General features: G+C 44.9%; 1 protein-coding gene across 3 annotated transcripts in view; it reads left to right on the top strand.

Annotated features, from left to right (window-relative positions):
• Positions 1-21,816, top strand: part of LOC139590783 (mitogen-activated protein kinase kinase kinase 3-like) — an 82,453-nt gene that overhangs the window by 17,951 nt on the left and 42,686 nt on the right. For all 3 annotated transcript variants that reach the window (XM_071428515.1, XM_071428516.1, XM_071428514.1), the window contains exons 2-3: positions 6,289-6,368; positions 20,103-20,212. In XM_071428515.1, coding sequence (XP_071284616.1) covers positions 6,365-6,368; positions 20,103-20,212 — 114 coding nt within the window. In that variant the 5' untranslated portion in view covers positions 6,289-6,364. The remainder of the gene's footprint in view (positions 1-6,288; positions 6,369-20,102; positions 20,213-21,816) is intronic.

The raw sequence follows: 21,816 nt of genomic DNA, 5'->3' as shown, positions 1-21,816 counted from the left end.
TTGCTGTGCTCACTTAGGGGGGAATGTTCATTGGCATCAGAGGGTTTCTGTAGGTGTAATCAGGGTTTCCCTCTGATTTATAAATACACAGAGAGCTGTCTGAGCACAGGGTTTTGCCCTGTGGAAGGGAAAATGATGCAGGACAGTGCTCTCCCCCAGCTGCAGATCTTCATCCTCACAGGCAGGGCTGTGTGTGTGAATAATCCTGGCTCAGCCTCATCTGGGAGGTGAGGATCCTTTGGACTTGGTCACTTCAGTGCCCAATTTGAAAACTTGGATTTGGGTACAGAAGGGCTGAGGTGGGCTTTGGGGTGTAATCAGGGTGTCTGCAAATTGGTTCATCTCCACCAGTTTCTCTGTAAAAAATGTGAGTTCAGTAGACACAATTCTGTGCAAACCCTGATAACAATAAAAACCCAAACAGGTGGGGAACCTGTGTGTTCTCTGGACACTTGCTTTGCTTGAGCTGTTACATGTAAAATAGATTAACTCTGACCTGATGGGGCTGTGGTGTCTGACCTTTGCTGGTAGAAGAGTCCTTTCTAATCCTTTTGATTTGCTGCTTTGTTTTATTGTTCCAGAGGTTTGAGATCTGTATGGAAAATCAAAGCTCTTTAATTTGCCAGCATATATTACTGATAACTGCACTGGCTTTAGTAAAAGGAATATTACTGCAAAGCAGGAAAAGGGACTGAGAAAAATGCCAGTACCTAAAGGGGCTACAAGAGAGCTGAAGAGGGATTCCTTACGAGCACATGGAGTAATAGGACAAGGGGGAATGGTCTTAAACTGAAGGAGGAGAGATTTAGATTTGGTTTTAGGAAGAAATTCTCTCCTGTGAGGGTGGGGAGGCCCTGGCCCAGGTTGCCCAGAGAAGCTGTGGCTGCCCCATCCCTGAAAGTGTCCAAGGCCAGGTTGGACAGGGCTTGGAGCAGCCTGGAATAGTGGAAAGTGTCCCTGCCCATGGCAGGGGATTGGAACCAGACGATCTTTAGGATCCTTTCCTACCCAAACCTCTCTATGATAACGTACCAGAGTGTGCTGTCTGGAACATCTTGTTTATAAAAAGTATTTTCTGAGAAGAGGATTTGTTTTAAGATCTCAGTGGCTTCTTCCAAGGGCTGTCATGGATGTTAACAGCAGGACTCAGGCAGGTTCTAAACCTCTCATTCTCAGTACAGGTCGTGCTGGAAGGAACAGGATGGCTCAGGAGATTTTTCTGTCAAGTGCAGCTGCCCTGGCTGGGTCACTGGCTGAAGGAATCCTCCACTGAGCATGATGGCTTTTGAACACAGATCTCTTCTCCCAGCAGCAGGTGCTGAGAGAAAGATTCTTGAGCAGTTTTGGGGTGTCATGGCCCAAACTGGGGAGAAGAAGCCTTGGTTTTATGAAAAATCCTTTCCTTAGGATTTTTCCTCCTGAGAAGCTGAGAGGCCTCAGGAACACAATGTAGACAATGATTATCTGCTGCTGTGGGATGCAACAGGTGCATCTGGGATTGGTCTCATGTGGTTGTTCCTAATTAATGGCCAATCACAGTCAGCTGGCTCCGACTCTCTGTCTGAGACACAAGGCTTTGTTATTCTTTCTTTTTCTACTCTTAGCCAGCCTTCTGATGAAATCCTTTCTTCTGTTCTTTTAGTATTGTTTTAATGTAATATATATCATAAAATAATAAATCAGCCTTCTGAAACATGGAGTCAGATCCTCATCTCTTCCCTCATCCTCAGACCCCTGTGAACACAAAGCCTCAGCTGATGGTGCTGGTACAGAATTGCTCCTTGGCTTTCATGGGCTGTGGTTCCCAGAGCATGGGCTGGCTCCTTCCATGAGCTCTGCTGCTCTGTGCAGGTCACCTCCAGCTCAGCAGCCTGAATAAAACCTCAGGGGAGGTTTATTCTCCTCATCTTGGCACATGAACTTTGTCCCTTGAGCTCTCTGGGGAGATACACCTGCAAACCTGGCCAGGCTGCACACGTGTCTGCAGAAAGTCCATCCCAGCTGCATGCTCATAAACATGGAATCAGAATCATTTAGGCTGGAAAAGAACTTTTAACATCACGAGTCCAGCCATTAACCCAGAACTGCCAAATCCATGACTAAACCTTGTCCCTAAGTGCTACATCTCCAGAGATGCACAGTCTTAAATTGCTATTTTTTTTACTTCCCTTGTGTGGTGTATCCTTTGGATAACCTGGATGGAAAATGCCTTCAGGGCAGGGTCTTCTGTGTCTGAAGTGACACCAAAATTTAGCTCTTGTTTTGTGTATCCCAGAATATGGATCCAAGTTCCAGGTTGAATGTTCTGTAGTTTAGAGAAAACTGTAAGGATGAGGTTGGGCTGATCAGAGAAAACCTGGAATAGTCCAACTAACCTGTAATAGTCCAGCTCTCCTTTGCCTTTGAATCCCTCTTTGCCAAGCCTGCAGGCTGCCTGAGCTATCAGCACACATGCATTTGTGTTCTCACCATTAAAACAATCTCATTTGCTTCACTGTTGTTTTTTACACTACCCCAGCTCTGGCCTCTGAAGCTTTTTGAAAATAACATTTACAATAATATTTTTAACAGTTCCGTAGTATACAAAACTCCAGTGCTCTGGCAGGACTCCCGGAAACTTGCTGAAAGTTAATGTGGTCAACTCTTAAAAAGGAGAGAGATTTTTTCCGCTTGACTCTTGCTTGTTAAACTCCCTGAGCCCAACATGTTCCCTGCTGCTTGAAAAAACAAGGAAAGTCCCAATTTTAGCAATGCTACTTTGAGTAGCTTTCCAGCCGAGCCCTATTTCAGGGGCAACTGTGGATTTTTTTTTTTTTATTTTTTTATTTTTTGCAGTGGTGTGTCCCTACACCTCCAAACCCAAGTGCTAAGTGGTGCTCAGGCAGGAATAAAGAGGTGCTGCTTTCCCTGGAAGCCTGGGGTGATAAACTGCACAGGGAGATGCTGTTTGCTTGTGCTGCAGTAGTGGCAAGATTTGCTGCCATGAAATCTGTGTTTTATGGGGGATGCTGAGCCTGTGCAGGGTAGGAACAACCCTTTTTGGGGTGTTCCAGGTGATACTGGAAATCCCAAATATCAATAGCAGACTGCAGGTCACTCCAGCTCTCAGTGCTGAACTGCATCCTCCTGCTTTCATAACCTTCATCCTACATAATTCCTCACAGTAAATCCCCTGGTCCCTTTGTTTTATCTTCCTTTACAGCCAGGAGAAAATCACACTTCTCCATCCCCTTCTCCCCTGCTTTGGTTTCTGTGATTTAGATCCACAAATCTAACTCAGAGGCAGGATGCAGATCTGTTGCAGCTGAACTGTTGTCTCCCTTGAGCTCAGTCTTCCTTAATCCCTTCCCAGCCAGGAGTATGGGAAGAAGAAAAAAAGAAAAGCAGGGATTAATTTTCCAAGTGGATTAATAACCTTGCATACACCTCTCATGTAGATACTCATACCCTGCACTAATGGAGCTATAAAGAAGTTGAGCCACTCTGTCTGCTAAGTTTAGCTCAGGCAAATCAAAACTGATAAACAATTGATTATTATAATAATATTATAATAATATTATGTATATATTATATATTAATAAGTAAGTATATATAAGTATATATAAGTATATATATATTAATATATATAAGTATATATTAATATATACTTATAATATATGTATATTATAAGTAATATTATGATGATAATAACTAAATTATAATTATATTATTACTGTGTTTATTATTATAACAGTAATATTATTAATAATAATATAGATATTATTATTAATATTATTATAATTATATTTTCCCCTGGATCAGAGCACCTGTGCTGGGCTTTCCTGCAGGTGAAGTAACTTCCAGCATTTCTCTGAGCAGACTGGGGCAGGCAGAGTCTCTTGCATGCACATCACAAACCTGGAATGCATTGCCCCAGCACCCCTGGGAGCCAGCACCTTGCTGAGCTCTCTCACTGCTTGCCAGGGAGATTTCCAGTAGATTTACAGAGTTCTGTGGGTGCAGTGGCCAGTGGGAGCCCAGTTTCAGATGCTCCCAGGTTCTGTGTCCCAAAATGCCAGCACTGCTCAGGGAGCGGAGTGGGAGGAGAAGCTGCTTGGAACAGCATCTGTAGGAAAAAAATTTTCCCTTTTTTTTTTTTCCCCCTCTTATTTTTTCCCCCCCTCCCTGTTTTTTAAGGGACATAATAATAGGACAGAATTTGTACTAGAAACAGGAATTTGTCCTTCTGGAACAGGAAGCTGCTGGTATGTATTTTTGGGAAGCCACGGAAATCACCAGTGTTTGCAGTCCGGTTTGAAGGCTGCCTGTCCTCAGCATTGAGAATATTTAGCATTTTCTGCTAAACCAGAAAACCCTCCTTTCTCCTGTGTATCTGTGGAGATTTCCTGCCCTGTGTGCAGGGGCTGGTTTGCTCAGCAGGGCTGGGCAGGGGGGTCTCAGGGCTTTGCTGGGGCAGAGGTGATGGAGAGCAGCACAGGGCACAGGGGAGGGCTCTGCTGATGGAAAGGTCACCTGTTTTTTCCAGGGCTCGTTTGCACAGTTCCTGTAGATGCTTGTTTTTCTGACTAGATAGGGTTTGGAAAGGTCTGGAAGGTCTCCAGGAAGACTTTAGAAAAATCTATTACTCTGATAGGAGAGTTAGGCTGGGCTGTCCCAGGAATTTACAGTTGATCCAGGCTATCTGCCTGTGGCCCTCAGTGCAAATTATGCACACAGCTTAATTCCTGGAAGTGTCACAGCAGCTTTGAAAGCAAAAGTGAAGGTTTGGGCTGTTTCCTGCTCTTGTTATAATCAGATGGAATTTTCACTCTGCTTTCTTGCTGGTTTTCTGCTCCCTCTTGGTTCAGTGTTGCCCAGACTGAGCAGTTCTTTCTCTAAGTAGGATTTTTAACCATTCAAGCTGTTTAATGACTTCCTTTTCTCCTCCTTGGAGGTGGAAATGGACAGAGCAGAGTTCCTGGTGGCCCTGGGCTCCCGGGCTGAGGGTGCTGTCCTGGGAGGAAGCTGCAGGAGAAGGAACAACACGCTCAGGGCACTTGGATGTCTCTGCTGCTCTCTTTTCACCTTCCCTTCCTGCTCGTCTCTCTCACAATAGGTTGGATAAATAACCCTGTGCTTGGCAGCACTGAGGCACCAGAGCTGCAGAAAATCATTTTAATCCATGCTTGGGACCATTCCTGGTCCTCTTCAGATTTGTTGCTGTGTTTGAATTGATTTGACCAAGCCAGGAGGTTTTCAAAGTGCCTTTTCCTGCCATTTGTGGCCAGTGCCTCATATTGAACACTCCAATATCCAAGTCAGTGTCCTGGAGCCCTCACTGACTTCAGGGCAGCCTGCAGTGGCTGCAGGGCAGGAATGTCTCACTCCCTGTGCAAGTCTGATCAAGTTCTTGAGGTGTTTCTCCCTTTCCTTGTGCTATCATGCAGGTTTATGACTAAGAAATCTGAGGGCTTAACAGGCAGCTAAAGTGGAATTTGATGTTGTCTTCTATCACAGTGTCCTTTAAAAGATGCCCATCTTTAGGTGGATTTTGCCTTTGTTCAGTCTAAAATGAGGTTTTTCATTAGTGAGCAGGACAGGCTTCAGCAGGCTCAAGTGTGCTTTAGTTATTGGTGGCCAAAACAACCCAAAAAACCTTTCTGGGTGCAGAGTTTGGCTGAATGCAGGGTGGCAGGTCCCTGAGCCCATTTCTGTGCTGGTGTAGGGGGCAGATTGAAGGCAGAAACTCTGGGAGGGCTCCTGGGGACACAGCTCCCGTGAGGGGTGTGTGGGGCAGTCACTGCTGCTGGGAGCTGCCTGTGCTCAGCTGTTTGCCCAAGCAGTCAGGGGAAAGCTGGACCAGCCCTGGGGAACCTTGCTTGCCATTTGGAAGGCCTAAATTTAGGTTTCTGCTTTGATTCAGGACTGCTTTTGCACGTCCTGCTGTCAGTCTGTTCCCCAAGTGAGTGTTATCCCACAGGGACGCTGGGGAATCCAAAGTGTTAAAGATGGTGTTGCTTTAGGGTTACATTAATCATGTAAAAACACATTAACATATCATGTAATTAAAATGTTCTGCTCTTAAGGAAGCCCAGGTTGTTCACCCCAAGATTTGAAAACCATTGAGGTCCCAGGTTTGTGGTGTGTTACCTTTGGTGCATGCAGAGGAGGGCAGACTCCTGCTCTCCATTCCTAAAGCAGGTTCTCCTCTTTGCCAGGTGATGGTGGGGACAGGCTTTGTGAAAAGTGCTCCATGACCCTGTTGTCATGTCAAAATTCATCTGTAATCTCTGTGTATGTTCATTACAGGGTGGATGCTTGAGAGAGGAGGATAAGGCACAAGAGTCTGGGACCGGTGGAATGGAGGCCTGATGTAGATGGAAAGATGGGTAAGAACTGGATTCCCCTGGAGAATTCATTTTCTGCAGCCTGATAATTTTGGTTGGGACTACCAAGTGTGGCAACAGACTGGAAGAAGTTGCTGAGATGCTCTGACTATTACATTGCTTTCTGATTTATGTTTATCATTTTAGTGGTGCCAAAATTGGACAAATTTTCTTCTTATTCTGAGCATGATCTGCTGGTCATGTTCTAGGTGGAGTCTCTCCTTGTATTTCTCTGCAGAGCATCTCCATTCCCTGTAGATCTTCTCCCAAGGAATCTTCTGTTTCAAACAAAGCTTGAATATATTGCTTTTCTAAGTGGTGACCTGGATTGCTTCCACCTTCTCCCTCTTCTGCTGGCATAGTTGTGTGTCAGATGCTCTGAGGTGCTGAGGGAAACTTTATTAGGTGGGAATTATTTATAGTTCTGGAGGTACTTCATGATTTCCATCTTATCTCTATAGATAAGAACTTTCTCCTAAAGAAAATTCATTATGTCAGGAATTGGGACCACTTGGAAGTGCCTGAGTGGCTTCCTGACCTGGTGACCCAAGAAAGGAGAAGAGATCTTGGAGGGGTCCTGCTTGAAGCTGAGCACATCACTTGCACATTTGCAGCAGTCACACAAGTTCTCCCAGAACTTCTCAGAGATGGCTGAATTGATGCTTTAAAGAAGAATTAAAAAGGAGATATGTCTTAAATTTAGGGTTTGTTCTTGCAGATGTGTAGAATCACAGAATGGTTTGGGCTGAAAGGGGCCTTACAGGACATCTCATTGCAACCCCTGCCATGGCAGGGACACCTTCCACTGTCCCAGGCTGCTCCCAGCCCCATCCAGCCTGGCCTTGGGCACTGCCAGGGATGCAGGGGCAGCCACAGCTGCTCTGGGCACCCTGGGCCAGGACCTCAGCATCCTCACATGGAAGAATTTCTTCCTAATACCCAGTGTAAATCTTCTCTCTGTCAGTTTGAAGCCATCCCCCACTGTCCTGTCACTAACTACCCTCATAAAAAGCCTTGCACAAATGTGATTCAGAATTTGGTAGTGGTCTGAATTTGGAAAATGAAAAGTGTGGAGCCACTGCCACACCTTAAGTGTTTATTCTCCCTTATGAAGAAAGGAGAAGAGTGGTATTTACCCATCCTGGCTTCATGTGTTGTTTTTGCTCTTTCTCTGTTACCTAGAAGAGGGATTTTGTGGGAAGAGAACTAATTTAAAGCTAGGTTAAAAAAAAAAGGGGAAGGGGAGAGAAGAGAAAGTCCAGATCTGCTTCTTCGATATAAAGAATGACAAATTTCAGTTTAAAATCCCTGGTGACTAACCCCAAAATTTTTTAGAAACATTTTCACTTGGAAGGTAAAAGCCACTGCTTTGTCAAGGCAATGTGGGTTATTTTAACAAGGAAAGCTCAGAGTTGCCCTGAGCACCAGCAGGGAAGGAGTTGCTGGCTCCAGCCCAGTTCTCAGGAGATAGAACCTGCTCAAGGTGCCTTCAGCCTGCCAGCTGCAAATGTAACATGGGTGCACCAGGGCAGCATTAATTGTGGGAATCCTGTCGTGAAGAGAGGCACCGTGGCTGGTTTTGGGAATTTTTGCAGTCTTGTGCAGGTTTGGGGTCCTGCTTGCACTTGTGTGTGGGTGGAAGGGGCTGTGCATGTCCCTCACCAAGGTGTCATTGCTGGGGCTCCTCACCAGCAGCATCCCCACCAGGATGTGCCCAGATGGGATCAGTTTGAGGTGCTGGGTGTGCTCTGTGGGGATCAGATGGGTGAGGTGCTGTGTGTCCCCATCAGTGTCACTGGGAGGTGTTTGTCTGTTCAAGAATCACTGCAGGAGCTCTGCTGGTACACAGGAATTGGGGCTAAATTTTGAGAGTTTCACTTCTCTCCCTCTTCCCTGTGTGTTTGTTTGCTCCATGCTTTGGGATGAGGGAGTATTTCCAAGGGAAGTGCAGGGAATTTGTAGTCACATCATTGATTTTCTTCTGGAAATTTCCTTCCTCCTTCCCTTCAGAGGAGATGTGTTGGGATGAGGTGATCTCAGATAAGACAACCTGTTCCAGGTCCACCTTTGTTTTTTTTTCCTTTTTCCAGGATCCTGTTTATAGCCTGCTCAGTGTCTCAGGGTTCAGCACAGGACTGTTCACTCCCAGACATGTTCTAGGGAAGCTGCATGACCTTGCATGGAGCCCACAGGAGGGGAAGTGGGGACTTCTGGTGTCTCTGTGTCGTGCAGTGCTTGGGCCAGCCCTGGTACCCCTGGGCTGCTGCAGCATCTCTGCATGGGCCAGCTTGGGACCAGCCCAAATCCTTGGCATTGAGTCTTTTTATTCATCTTATAGCTCATTTCCATCTGCAACCTCTCCTCCAGACTCTTTGTAATTTGGTCACATGAGTGTTTATGACACTTCTAAAGGTGTCTGCATCTTCAGTGCAACACAGTGGAAAAACCCTGCCCAGTAAGTATTAAAAATTGCTGTGTTTAAACATGGCATCCCAACAAAAGTAATATTAAAAAACCTGCAGAACTTGGTACAAAAAGCACCAGCTTGTTTGTTGCTCAGGTTTTATTCTTTTTGCTTTAAAAATGATTCAAGTGTTCTCAGCTGTGGTTATGAAATGTTGTGTGTGTGATTGGGATGATAAAAACTGCAGGAAGGCTGATCTGTTCTGCTCAGTGGCCATCCACACAACTCAAAGGTTTAGCTCTTTAGTGCTTTGCTGGGCAGAGTGTGCCTTTTGCTTCAGCAGGGAGGTCACCTGAGGTGTGGGAGCTGGGAGAGTGCTGCTGTTTATAGCATTGACCTGACAGAGTGTGTGTGATTGCAGGCTGGGCTGGCAGGAGGCACAGCAGCTTGCTGAGAGCTTGCTTGAGCAGCCATGGCCATCCAGCCCAGTTCCTTGGGGTTTTGGGGGGCTGCTGAAGCAGAGAGAGCTTCCAGAGCTGCTGGGGGCAGAGCAGAGCCTGTCCCATGGGTGTCTCAGCCCTCCCTTGCTGTGTTTTCCTCATTCCCCAGCAGGCAATGCTTTCACTCTTCCCTTCCTTATTGCTCTCAGCTTTCTCTCTGTATGCTGAGAGCCATCCAGGAAGAATGAATTCATGTTGGATTGCAGCACTTGATGATATAATAAGATACATCAGGCTTTCTGGTTCGGGTTTTGTTCTTTTTGAGAGGTTCAAAGGTGCCCATGGTCTCCTTCTCCCTTTCCTGGCACTGCACCCATTGTGCCCAAGGCTCAAATTTAAGGTGCTCTGGGCAATGTGGGATTGGACCTGCATCACATCTGGGATGTTGCAACAGAACAGGAATTCATGGGCTCTGGGCTGAGCCTTTGAGCCCTGGAAGTTGCTGGGCTGGGAGGGAGAATGAGTTCTTTATGATCCCTCAAATAACCTTCAGAAGTATCAGAGTCAGTCAGGGGAAATAACTTGCCAGTTACATTTCTTTGCTGGATAAACATTTTTCTCCTTTCAAGTGTGCTCAAGAGAGAGGTACAGGTTGTGGGGAGAGGTAATATCTTTTATTAGACCAAATGATAGAGGTGGAAAAATCCAGGCTGCCTTTTAGGCATGTAAGTCCTTCTTCAGAAGGAGCAAATTTTAAGCTTAGCAGGGAAGCTGCTGGAATAATTGGCCCAAGTTTAATTCAATTATGTTAATCCATTAGAGGAAAATTAGTGTTTGTGGAGCAAAGGGCAGAGTTAGCAAAAAAGTGGTGAAAGTTTCTTGTGGGATGAGAAACCTGGCACCTTTGAAGTGGTGAGGAGTAGCAGAGCTACAGGCATGCAAAAATCTTCTTAAATGTGGTTAGTTTTGCTTTTTAAGATTCTTGCCCCTGCTTGCAGCTCTCCTAGACTAACTTGAATTCACAAAAGCAAAGGAGAGACAAGGGGGTTTGTCATGAGCAGTGTTGGGTTTGTGGCTGGGCTCAAAGATCCTGGCTCCTGTTCAGCATCCCCCTCCCTGCCTGGGTGACAGGGGCAGCAGCTGCTGCCCAAACTCTTCAGCAAATCCTCCCCCACCAAAAGCCACCCAGCTCCAACCCAGACACTTTCCCCATTAGCCAGGAAGGGGTGAAGGCTCTGAGGTGGCTGCACCTCCATGGGTTCTGCTCCTGGAGGTGAGGAGCAGAGAGAAGGAAGGAGAACGAGTGCCAGGATGTTTTCCTGGGGGAAAATTGGTGTCTTAGCTGGACTTGGCCACCTCCCAGGCATGTGGGGATGTAGAGGGTGTGAAAAATGCTAAGCAATTGTTTTTAAATTTTAGAAGTTTAATAGTAATAAAATGGTTATAAAAATAGTGATACAATTAGGGTAGTAATAATTTGGACAGTTTGGATTAGGACAATATGAGACAATAGAAACAAAGAGTTACAGATGTCCAGGTACCTTTTCTGGGCAGCACAAGCCTGAAAATGGACACACATTAACAGAGGAGTAACCCTTAAAAACAATAACCTGTTGCATGTTCATACACCTCATCCATGATGCATAAATTCCATTCAAACACAGGATTCTGTCTGGGCAGTGTCAGCTTCTTCCTCTGAATCCTAAACAGTGTCTTCAGGATTGAGCAAGGCAGGAAGAAGTTGGTTTCTTCTGATAATGGGGCAATAAATTCTCTTTCTCTGAAAGATTCAGGTGTCCTGTGGCTGCTGTCTCAATGTGAGTCCTTTCTTTAAAAAAAGTCTCTTACATAGCATAGTTTCTATTTTAACCTTATGTTATAGCCTAAAACTCTATTTAACACACTATTTAATAGAATGAATACAGCATAACTTTCTAACACAACACATACCATATTCATTGTAACATTTGCCAAAAGCCAATCATAAAATGCACATTTTTCACAGGGGCACTCATGGTGTGATGAGTGTGCCCGGGATGGGCTGTGGAGGGGAGCAGGGTGAGCAGAAGCTCTGCCAGTGGCTCCTCTCCCCTGGAATTTTACTGTGCAGGGGTGGCTATTTTGGGAGTGAGGCTTGTGGTGAACCACAGATGTAACCTTGCTTTCCCTCCCTGCTGAGCTAAACCAAACACCTTCTGCATCCCAAGTCCTTTTCCATTGCACAAGTCCCTGGTGAGCCTCTGGGGTGAGGGAACGTGGGCATTGTGCCCTGGCACAGCTTGTAGGAGAAATTTCTTGTATGATTTGTGGCCTGACCACTGAAACTTCCACTTGTGATCAAACTTGCCATCCCAAATGCTTTGGGTTTGGGGTTTGTGAGGTACTGATCACTTGGGGTTTCAAGGGCACTGAGGTGCAGTCCCAGCAGCTTTGCCTTTGCCTTTGGTTTTTCCTGGGGAAATTCAGAGGGCATTGAAGTTCTTCATGATCTCACTCTGGCTCTGAAATGGGTTCTGCCATAATACAGGAATTTTTGTGCCAGTTTGGGCTCTTTTGCTGTTTTCTCAATGTTCTCATTAATTGACTGGAGCCTTAGCATGTCTGTATTACATTGGGGGTATTTGCTTGTTTGTGTGCAAGAGTTTTTTAGAGACTGGCTGGGTCCTGTTATTGGGGATTTGATTTAGTTATAGATGTGATACATCTATAACTACATCAAATAGTACTATTTTTTAGTGCTAGTTGTACTAAATAATTTTAGTACTGTATTAGGATTTATTATTATTAAATATTATTTTGGTATTGTATTATTTTATATTAGTATTATTAGTAGTAGTATTTAATATTTTAGTATTATTTAATATTAGTATTATTATTTAATATTATATTAGTATTATTATTTAATATTATATTAGTATTATTATTTAATATTATTTTAGTATATTTAGTAATATTTTTAGTATATTTTTATCAAATATAACTATTTTTTCATTTTAGAAATAACTGGTTTAGCTTTTTTAAAACAGATTTTTGCCTTCCCCTCCAAGCCTGTTTCTGAGCTCTGATTTCTTTACTGTTTTGTAGGGGGCTTTAAAAGGAAGGGTTGTTTTTGTTCTAAACTCAGTCTGCAGTTCAACTATGCTGTTTTTCCATAGGAGGCAGGAACTCAGTTTTACCCCCAAGAAAAGGGTGTGTGGGATAGTGTAACTGTGCCCTAAACCCACAAATGTTCTGTTGGGCACTTGGTGTCATGGACATCTGTAGCTGTCCAAAGCCTCTGATGGGTTTGGTTTTGTTTCTTTTCACCAAGCAGTTACTGATGGTGCTGTAGAAGTGAAATTAAAAATCCAAACCAATGTAATTTCTGGAGAGCAAGAGTTGAGCATCAATTTGTCAGGTTGAGAATCAATAATCTCCTCTACCTCTGCCCCCTTTAGCATCATAATTCCCTGAGAAGAAGAAATGTGCTTGCAAGAACCCTCAGCACATCACAGCACTGCTTTGCTATGTGAGTTTGTTTGTGCTGAGCTCCAAGCATCAGTGAGCAAACTCCTGCCAAGAAATCCAGCATATTAGGAGGGTCTTTCCTCACTTCCTCCTGCATAATTGCTCTGCTCAACCTGCTGGGCTGTGCCCTGCCCTTGAGCCCTGCCCAGGGCTGACCTTGGCATCCCTTGGGTGGGGTTGCAGGAGGGAGAGCAGCAGGATCCAGCTGCTGCTGGGGAGCCTTTGCCGACCTGCAAAGGGAACATGCTCCACTGCTGTGTCTGCTCTCTGCTGTGGGGGAGGGTAACTGGATAATTTTTCTCTTTATCAGGCTCTGGACAGGGCTCCAGACAAGTGGCAAAGTGCATTGTGTGTGTGGGTTGGATTTATGGGGAGGTTTGTCTGGATCTCACTAGGTGGGTGCAGGCAGCACTCTGCTTGCCACAGATCATTCACAGGCAGCCCTTCCAAGGGGGTGAATTGCACAACAGCCCTTGGAGCTGCCTCTCAGAGTGTCTGGGTCCTTTCTTTGCTTGCTTGGAGGCTTTTGTTACAGTCCAAGTCAGGCTGCTGAGCCTCTGGCTCACTGAGCTCCTTCCTATTGACTGGGACAGTCAGTGGTGGTATTTACTTACTGATTGAGCCCTTCTGTTAAGAACCAGAATAATTTCATTTAGAAAAGACCCTTAAGATCATCAAGTCTGTGCTGGCTTGGTACCTTGGCCCCTGGTGTCCTGTGCATGGCCTGGATGCTGCCTGTTCATGGTGTTTGCAGGTTTGCAGGAACCCCAGGGCTGGGATTTTCTTTGTCTCCAAGCTCTTTCTTTGTCTCCAGACTTTTCCCCCTCTGGCTTTTGGAGAAAAGGCAGCATTTATGTTCACCAGCAAGCTCTTTGTGTGCTCTCACATGGGTGAGTGCTGTCCTGTGCCCTGGGCCAGGAAAGGCCTGGCGTGTCTGACACTGACATTGTGGAGGGCAGGGGGCAACCCAGGAGGCTGCTGGTCTGACAGATGTGGGATACCCTGGAACACCTGGGCCAGGTTTGCTGTTAGCCCCTGCTCTCATGGCAAACAGACATGAAAAGGTGCTTTGGCCACTGAACATTATGTGCTTCTTTGCTATTTCCTCTTGATAAACAAACAACAACAATAACAAAAAAAAAAAAAAAAAAAAAAAAACAAACCAAAAACAAACAAAAAAGACCAAAACAAACAACTAAAAAAACCCTGGAAAGAGCTGCAGAAATGAATGAAGTATCACTCTAGTGGCAGAAGCTGTGTATTTCCATTTACTTAAATGAAGAAGGGTTAAAAGGAGGTGAAATCACAGTCTGTGAGTACCTGGAGAAGATGTGGAGTGTCTGTTAATAGAGGGCTCTCTAAGATACAGGGTTATCAAGATCTAATGAGCAGAATACAAAGCAAGCTGTGTTCTCAAACTGGGATGGAGATGTTTTTACCAAGAGGGGTTACTGGAGTAAGTGCATGAGCTCTCCAGCTGAGGCTTTTGAAGAGGCTGTTCTGTGAGATTCCAGGTCAAGGCTGGGATATGGAGGCTGCTAAAGGAGTTGCTGTGCCCTTTGTATGCAGCCAGGAAGGCCAGAGCAAGCTAAGCCCTCTCTGAATTTAAGCTTCTTTAATATGTTTAGCTCTGGCTGCAGACTCGTGTGCTCTTGAGCAAGGCTTTTGTCAGTCTCTGATTTCTGTCCATCCAATGAGACACAAAACCCAGCCCATCTCCCTTTGTGACAGTGCAGCTGGAATTCCAGCAGGACAGGGGCTGAGTGATGCCAGAGGAGTGAGTCCTGTCTCTCAGTTCAGGGTCCCTTTGCTAAGTGATAAATGTTGTATAGAGTCGATCCAAAAATTGTGTGTTTTCAAAAAAAAACAGCAAAAATGAAAGGCCAGTGTCTGTTCTTCAGCATTGTCAGAGTCATCATCATGTGGCTCCATATTTATTTTCACTGTGTTTTATTACATTTCAGTATTTTTGTCACTATACATTCAAAGTCTAGCCCATGAATGGGCTTTTACTGAGGGTGACTGTTTATTTGTGGCTCCCCATCCTCTCTTCATCCCCCTCTCAGTTTTCACAGAGCTCTCCCCTCTGCCTGGGGACATCCCCAGTGGCTGCATCACCTTCTGGAGAGGTGGATGCTGCTGCTGGAGTTTACCCAGGCAAATGCACCATCAGCACCAGGGCTGTGAAAAGCACACTGGGATCTTCACAGTGCTCCCAGCTGGGGTTTTCTCTGGGTCCAAGTGCCTGCAGGGCCCTGGGGCTGGCTGCTCCAGACTTGCTCAGGGATGACTCACGATATTCTTCCCTCCTGAAACGCCCAGGGCTTTCCCCCACTCTTCCCAGCCCTGGTTCTGCCTGGTGTGTGTGAGAGAGAGGCCCAAATCAGAGCTCACCATGTTGTACAGGATCTGCTCTGCTTCTGTGGGCTTCATCCAGCTGCTGCCTTTTTTTTTATATTATTTTTTTAATTCAGTGTTGAAGGAAGCAGCTTCATGGAACTACCATAAAGCGCCTCTTAGCAATGACCTATTAGTGCAGCCAACAATAACAGCAGTGTCTAGACCATCTGAACACAGCTAAATTATTCCTTTGTCCCTTCTTCATTTGCTTTCTCTCCTGACTTTTGAATTGTTTTGGGTGGTCCGTGTTGACCTTCAGGCTTTCTATTTCTCCCTTTTCAAAACTTTTTTTTTTCATCTCCTTGAGCAGTGAACTTGCTGTGCTAAGACTGAAAGTCCAGGTTCCTCTCTGCCCCACACAGGCTGGAGCCAAGGCCACGTAGCAGCCCTGGCAATGTGTCTCTGAAGGGCAGAGAGATGTGTCATCTGCTGCCTTTTTGGGTGATTTTGCCAAGTAGCCAAATGCCCCAGATTCACAGAATTCATAGAATGTCTGGCTTGGAAGAGACCTTCAAGATCATCCAGTCCAACCCAGCCCCAACAGCTCAACCAAACCCTGGCCCCCAGTGCCACATCCAGGCTTTGTTAAACACACCCAGGCATGGGGACTCCACCACCTCCCTGGGCAGCCATTCCAGAACTTTCTCACTCTTTCTGTGAAAAACTTTTTCCTGCTATCCAACCTGTATTTCCCCTGGTGCAGCTTGAGGCTGTGTGCTCTGGTTCTGTCAGTACCAGGTTCACACTGGTGGTGCCTGGGCCTTGCAAGTCCTAACATCTTGCAGAGCTGAAAACCTGATGATGAGAGGAGGAGACATTCTGGTTTTGATAAAGGATCCTGCCAAAATGGATGAGTGTATTTTAATAAAAATATAAACCCTGTCTACTGGAGCTTCCCTGGTCATTGCTTCTTGGGAGTGCTCTTGGCTTTCTGCTCCTGTGTGTTCCTCTCTTCTGTGTGGCTGTGGATGTTTCCCCCCACCCCCAAACCCCTGGGAAATTAGTATCTTTTGAAACATCTATTATTTTTGGTTGGAAGTGATCCTTGGTTGGATGGGCTGGCAGTGTGATCAAACAAGCTTTGTCACAGGAAGCTGATTTAAAAAGCACAAAATTAAGCGTGTTGGTGGAAAGTAGAGAAGAAAGAAATGAGTTTCCTACTAAGAGAAACAGCTGAAACCTGAGGATGGAAAAAGAGACATTGGGGACAGAGGGACAATACTAAACACAATTTATTTTTATGTTTCATTTTTGCTGTCTCTATAATCAGCTTTTCTCTGTCCTGATCTTCCATGGTAGAAATAATCCTGTTTTCATGTTGTGTTGGAGATCAAGTGGGATTTGTTGTACAATTCATCCTGTCAGCCCACGGCACCTTAAGTGAATTTGTGCAGAACGATGCCAGAGTGGAGCTGGGCCAGGAGCTTGTTCAGGAGCAGGAACCTGAAAGATTTCCAGGAGGCTCCCAGGCCCCCAGAGCTCCAAGGATACTTCATCAGTGTTGTGCAACTCACAGCTGTTCTGTTCTGGAGCCATGGCAGAGCCTGGGGAGGTGTTGGCTGTGCAGCCTCAGTGCTGCCTTCTCACAAGGCTGAAGAACATTTGGGTCCTGCCAGGGCTGGAGCAGAACAGGATTTTCCCTGTCCCTGGGGCAGGGGATTCCTGACAACTGGCATTGTGTCCCTGGGAGAGCCATCCATCCTTGACCCTCTCCTGCCTCAAAGCCAGCCAAGGAGAGAAGGAGCAGCCTGTGACACCCCTCTTGCTGGAAAGGCTTGGGAGTGGCATTTGGATTTCATTATCCAGTTCACTTCAGTGCTTGTTTGAATTTTGACTGCACTGGCTGAGCTGGCTGCATCTTTCCATGGAACAAAGTCCTCCACCCTTCTTGGGAGTCAGCTGGGGGACCCCAGGAGCAGTCATTAGGATGGGCAAGAGGTTCAGTCTGGAAAGGATCAGTCCCTGAGCAGAGCTGCCCTGGAGAGGACTGGGAAGTGTTGGTTTTGCAAGAGATGATGCAAATTGTGCTGCTGCTCAGAAGTTGCTTCAGAGCCTGGTGTGGGGGGTTTTGTTTTGAACACTTGAGGCTTTTGGTCATTGCCTCCCAGAAATCACAGCTCTCTTGGAGTAAAAACACGCTGTTAAAAGCAGCTGGAAAATAGTTAAGCACATAGAAATACATTAGTTGAAGGAAATATTGTATTTCTGCTTGTGCTTAAGTCGTTTTTCACCCTCCAGCAGCAGAAAACAGCCTGTCCTGCTTGGATAGGAAGAAGTTTTCTTATCTTATTTTGCAGCAGTGATGTCATGGAAGTGGATTTTAGTTTTTTGACAATCAGCACTCGTATTTTGTAATTAAAAACCCTCAAATGCTTTTCAAAATGCTCTTTTGCATCAGTTTCTTAGTAGATAAAGGAAGGAAAATGCTGATTTGACAGTCAAATACAAGAAATAGCTTCTCTTTCATTTTATTTCTTTAGTACCTGATTCAGGACAGCTGGAGCTCAGTTTTACACCACTTATTCTAAGGCCTGTTCATTGGTGCTTGGGTATTTCTGGACAGCAGCTGAATTTAAGCAGTTTCTGAAAGTGAGTGGATTCTCCTTGCTTTGCTGTGTTTGGAGAGATGCAAAAAGTCACTTCTGGCAAAGAATTTTAGCCTTTCTAAGAAATGTGACTTATCATGGACTGGGTTTGCAGCACCAGGAATTTTTAAACCTGTGCTTGGTGGACTCAGAAGTCTGTGACAAAAAAAGCTTTGGCAGGGTTGGTGTGCAGATAGAGGAGGAAGACAACGTGATAGAAACCAGGGCCCTGGTGGGTTAAGCAGAGATTCCTCCCCTGGAAGATGCTGCCAGGGGGGTTTGGAGGTGGGGAATAAATTGGGTGGTTGGACTCTGTCTCTGCCTGTTGGCCCAGGACATTACAGATTGTGTTTTGTGTCAGGCAGCGCAGGAAACTTTTGTTGTCACTTGCTGGGGAAAAAAAAAAAAAAAAAAAAAAAAAAAAAAAAAAAAAAAAAAAAAAAAAAAAAAAAAAAAAAAAAGGGTGAGGGGCACTATAGAGATTAAAGCTTTGGTGGAAAATTCCTGGAGGGTGGTGTAAGGGTGTTTTGTTTTTGTGGGTTTGTTTTAGCTCATCTCTCCCCCTGTTCCCTCCCCCCCAACAAAGAGGAAGAAAAGAAAAAAAAGCCTTTTTTTCCCTTTTTTTTTTTTTTTTTTTTTTTTTGTGTTGGGTATTTTCCTACTACAAAATTTGTGTGGAAAACTATGCTTGTCCCAGAGGTCCTTTTAAAAAAAACCAAAACAAACCAACAACAACAAAAGAAAAACACCCCAAACCCAGACTTTGGGGACATTCTTGATGTGTTTATTTGTTGTTGTTGTTTTTTTTTTCCCCTGAACTTGAACTGAAAATTATCTTTTTTTGAGTTTTTTCCTGTAGCACTTCAGGCTGTGCTCCCTGCCACCCCTCTGGAAAAACATAGCTGTGTTTTTACTAAACAGAGAAATGTAGAAGGCAAAAGGGATTACATTTTCATGTACTTATGTATGATTTTTATTATTTTATCAGTTCTATTTTTAATATTGATGTACAGCTGTATGTTTATATATTAAATATATATACACTCATTGCCTACAGGAAAATATTGGCTTTTTTCTAAGAGTTTGATGTAAGCATTGGAGCTCATTTCTGAGCTCTGAAATGTGAGACTGGATTTTAAACATTTTCCCCCAGTTTTTCCCCTTATTTCTTTAATATACTCTGGGAGCAGAGCATGCACAAGAAGTCTTTTTCTCACATATCTGGGTTTTTTTGTAGCTTCATTGCTCACAGAACCCAGCAGGAGGAGCAGAACAGGAGGAGATGGTGTTATATCTAACAGGAGGATCCAGGACATACACCTCCCTGGGGAAAGATCCTCAATATTTGGGTCCAGTCCTGTCTGATTTCATATGGTTTTTGTCATTTTTCACATATTTGTGGACTTTGAGTTAAATCTGCAGGCTGGCCTGGCTTAGGGGTGGTTCTGTCCCTGGAGACACTCATTTCTAGACAAGATTTGTAGCTGAATTTGTATTTTTTGCAGTAATTTCTGCATGTGCCTGACATTTGCCTAGACTGTGGCACAAGCATGGGGTTTGCAGTGGGGTCTCACACCCTCCTGCCACGGTGCCCTGCCCTAGGTCCTGACAGGTTCTTGCTGCTTGTGGTTGGTATTCTGCCTTTAACACTTCACAGCTGCTTCCAGAGGCCACAACCACAGATGCTGAAGTGCTGAAAAAGAGGAGGTTGGTTTCAGAGGCAGTGCTCCCTCAGGGTTCTCCTGTTACTGCAGAAATCAGAAATCCCACGAGGGCTCTCAGTGTCTTCTCCCCAGCGCTGCTGAGTTTCTCTCTTGTCTCATGGATTCCTCTCTCTCTCCCCTGGTTTCTCACTGCTTCTGGTTTGGAAGGTCAGTTGTGGCTCTTGAGCACCTTTAATGAAGAGTGAGCAAAGACAGGGACACCTTTCCCTAGCCCAGGTTCCTCCAAGCCCCATCCAACCTGGCCTTGCACGTATCCAGGGATGGGGCAGCCACAGCTTCTCTGGGCAACTGTGCCAAGGCCTCACCACCCTCACAGAGGGAAATTTCTTTCTAATATCTTATCCAAACCCACCCTTTTTCATTTTAATGGCATTTTCTTGTGTCCATGTTCTTATTGAGAGTCCTTCTGCAGCTTTCTTGCAGGCCCTTTCAGGTTGGGACAATGAGATCTCGTTCTCTGTCTCACCTGTGATGAAGGAACCTGTGTTTTCAAGACAGACTGGGCTGGGAGAGACTGTGGTGTGGTCTTGGAATGCCTTTCTCAACAGAAAAGCTTGGCATTGTATCTTTTGATCCATTTGTGTTGGAAGTTTGCATTTGCAGTGCTGTATTTTCACTCTGCACATCCGAGGGCAGGGTTGCTTTCCACACTTCAGTTGTCTCTTCTTTTCTTGCAGATGAAGAAGAAGCTCTGAACTCTATTATGAAGGATTTGGCAGCGTTGGGCAAGTGTGGGGGGCTGCTGGACAACAACAGGAATAAAAACAGTGTCCACTCCAACAAACAGGTATGGCTTTGCTTCTTCAAACTCCAGCAGACCTCAGAGGAGGGCATGGTGCTTGCCATGCTGGCTCAGCAGAGTTTAAATGTTAGAACTGAAGTTAACAAGTGCTCAGCACATCAGAAATACCATCATTTTACCAATCTACAAAGTTTATGACCTCTTTTTGAAGAGCTGAAAGGAAGTTACAGGCATCCCTATATCACAGAGGAGCAGAGAAGGATAATGCCCCAAATTATTCACAAATATAACAACAAGGCCTGAAACTGGGTTTAAATCTCAAGTCTCACCTCAAGCCACTTCCAGCTGTTGTTTAGCTCTGAAAGTAGCAGAACTTGTTTCAGGCTGTGCAGCTTTAGGACTTGGATAAGTCAATTGTTTTCTATTGACAGTGTTAATGAAATACAATATTTATTATGTGCACATTTTGCTTCAGATATTTGAAAGACAGACTGCCAATTCTGAGCTGTAGACACCCAGGCTCTTTGGGGAGGAATAATGTCATTCTTATATAAAGTGTTTAATTATGAATTACTGCTGTTTATCTTTATGCTCCTAAACATTTTGGCCATGTTGCACATTCAGAGTTGTTTTGGTGAGCAAAAAACATTGTCCCTTGAGCGATGTCAGAAATTATTTGCTGACATCGATGCAATAGCTGAAGTGGATTTAATAGCATGTTTGTCTATGGAGCAGATAATATGGGAACAGGAAAGTTGTGAAGAAAGAATTGAGTTGTCAAAATAGCAAAGAAAAAAGGGAGAAAAAGATTGGAACAACTGGGAAGCTGCTGGAGAAGCATGGCAGGAAATCCACGTGGAATTGCACCTCTGGTGCCATGGTTTAGAATGAGCTTGCAGTCAACACTGCAACTGCTGGGTGCCTAGCAAGGGAGAAAACAAATTGTCATTTGCTGTCGTCAAGCACTTTTTCATGTCACTTGTGCTGCAAACAAAGCAGTCTGGGTGCAGGGAGGAAAAATCCCTTCCAGAATCCCTGTGGACTCCCCAGCCACATGCAGACGAAAACACGTGCGCACGTCTGGTTTCAAAGCATGGCCTGGCAGGAGCAGCTGGCCAAGTTGAATCACTGCGTTTGTGTTCAGCTCATGCTGAAAAAAGTCCAAGATGTTTACAGAACTGACCAGAGAAACTCAGGGCTGGCTCCCTGCAGCTGCAGGAGAAGCAGAAAGCCCAGAGCAGCTTTGGATGGCTGTAAGGGCAGCATCTTGTGTGCAGTGATGGGTGGGGACAGTGTGGAGCCAGCTCCAGTTGCTTTCAGGGTAGCAAAGCTTTTCAGGCTCCTCTTAAAACATTTGTTTTGCACGACGGGGGAAAATCCCTGCTGTTGTTTTTGAGACCTGGGCTGTTAATGTAGCACATACATGGATAATTAGTCAAAAATAAGGAAAATTATTGTAGTTTTCATTGATTGAATTCTTATCTGCATGAAGTTGGCATCTTGCAATCAAATCCACACCCACAGCCCATCCACTCTGCATCTTCATTTATAAATCACTCATGGAGGTATGCCATGCTCTAATATCTGCTGCCAGCTGTGTTTAATTTTATTACAGGAATTCTATTATATTTTACTATACAAGAATCAAA

This window comes from Agelaius tricolor, unplaced genomic scaffold (assembly GCF_023055355.1).
Source record: "Agelaius tricolor isolate 1412-34295 unplaced genomic scaffold, bAgeTri1.0.p SCAF_6, whole genome shotgun sequence".
Classification (NCBI taxonomy): domain Eukaryota; kingdom Metazoa; phylum Chordata; class Aves; order Passeriformes; family Icteridae; genus Agelaius; species Agelaius tricolor.
Note: the sequence above shows the minus strand (reverse complement) of the source record. Positions and strands in the feature narration are given on the sequence as shown.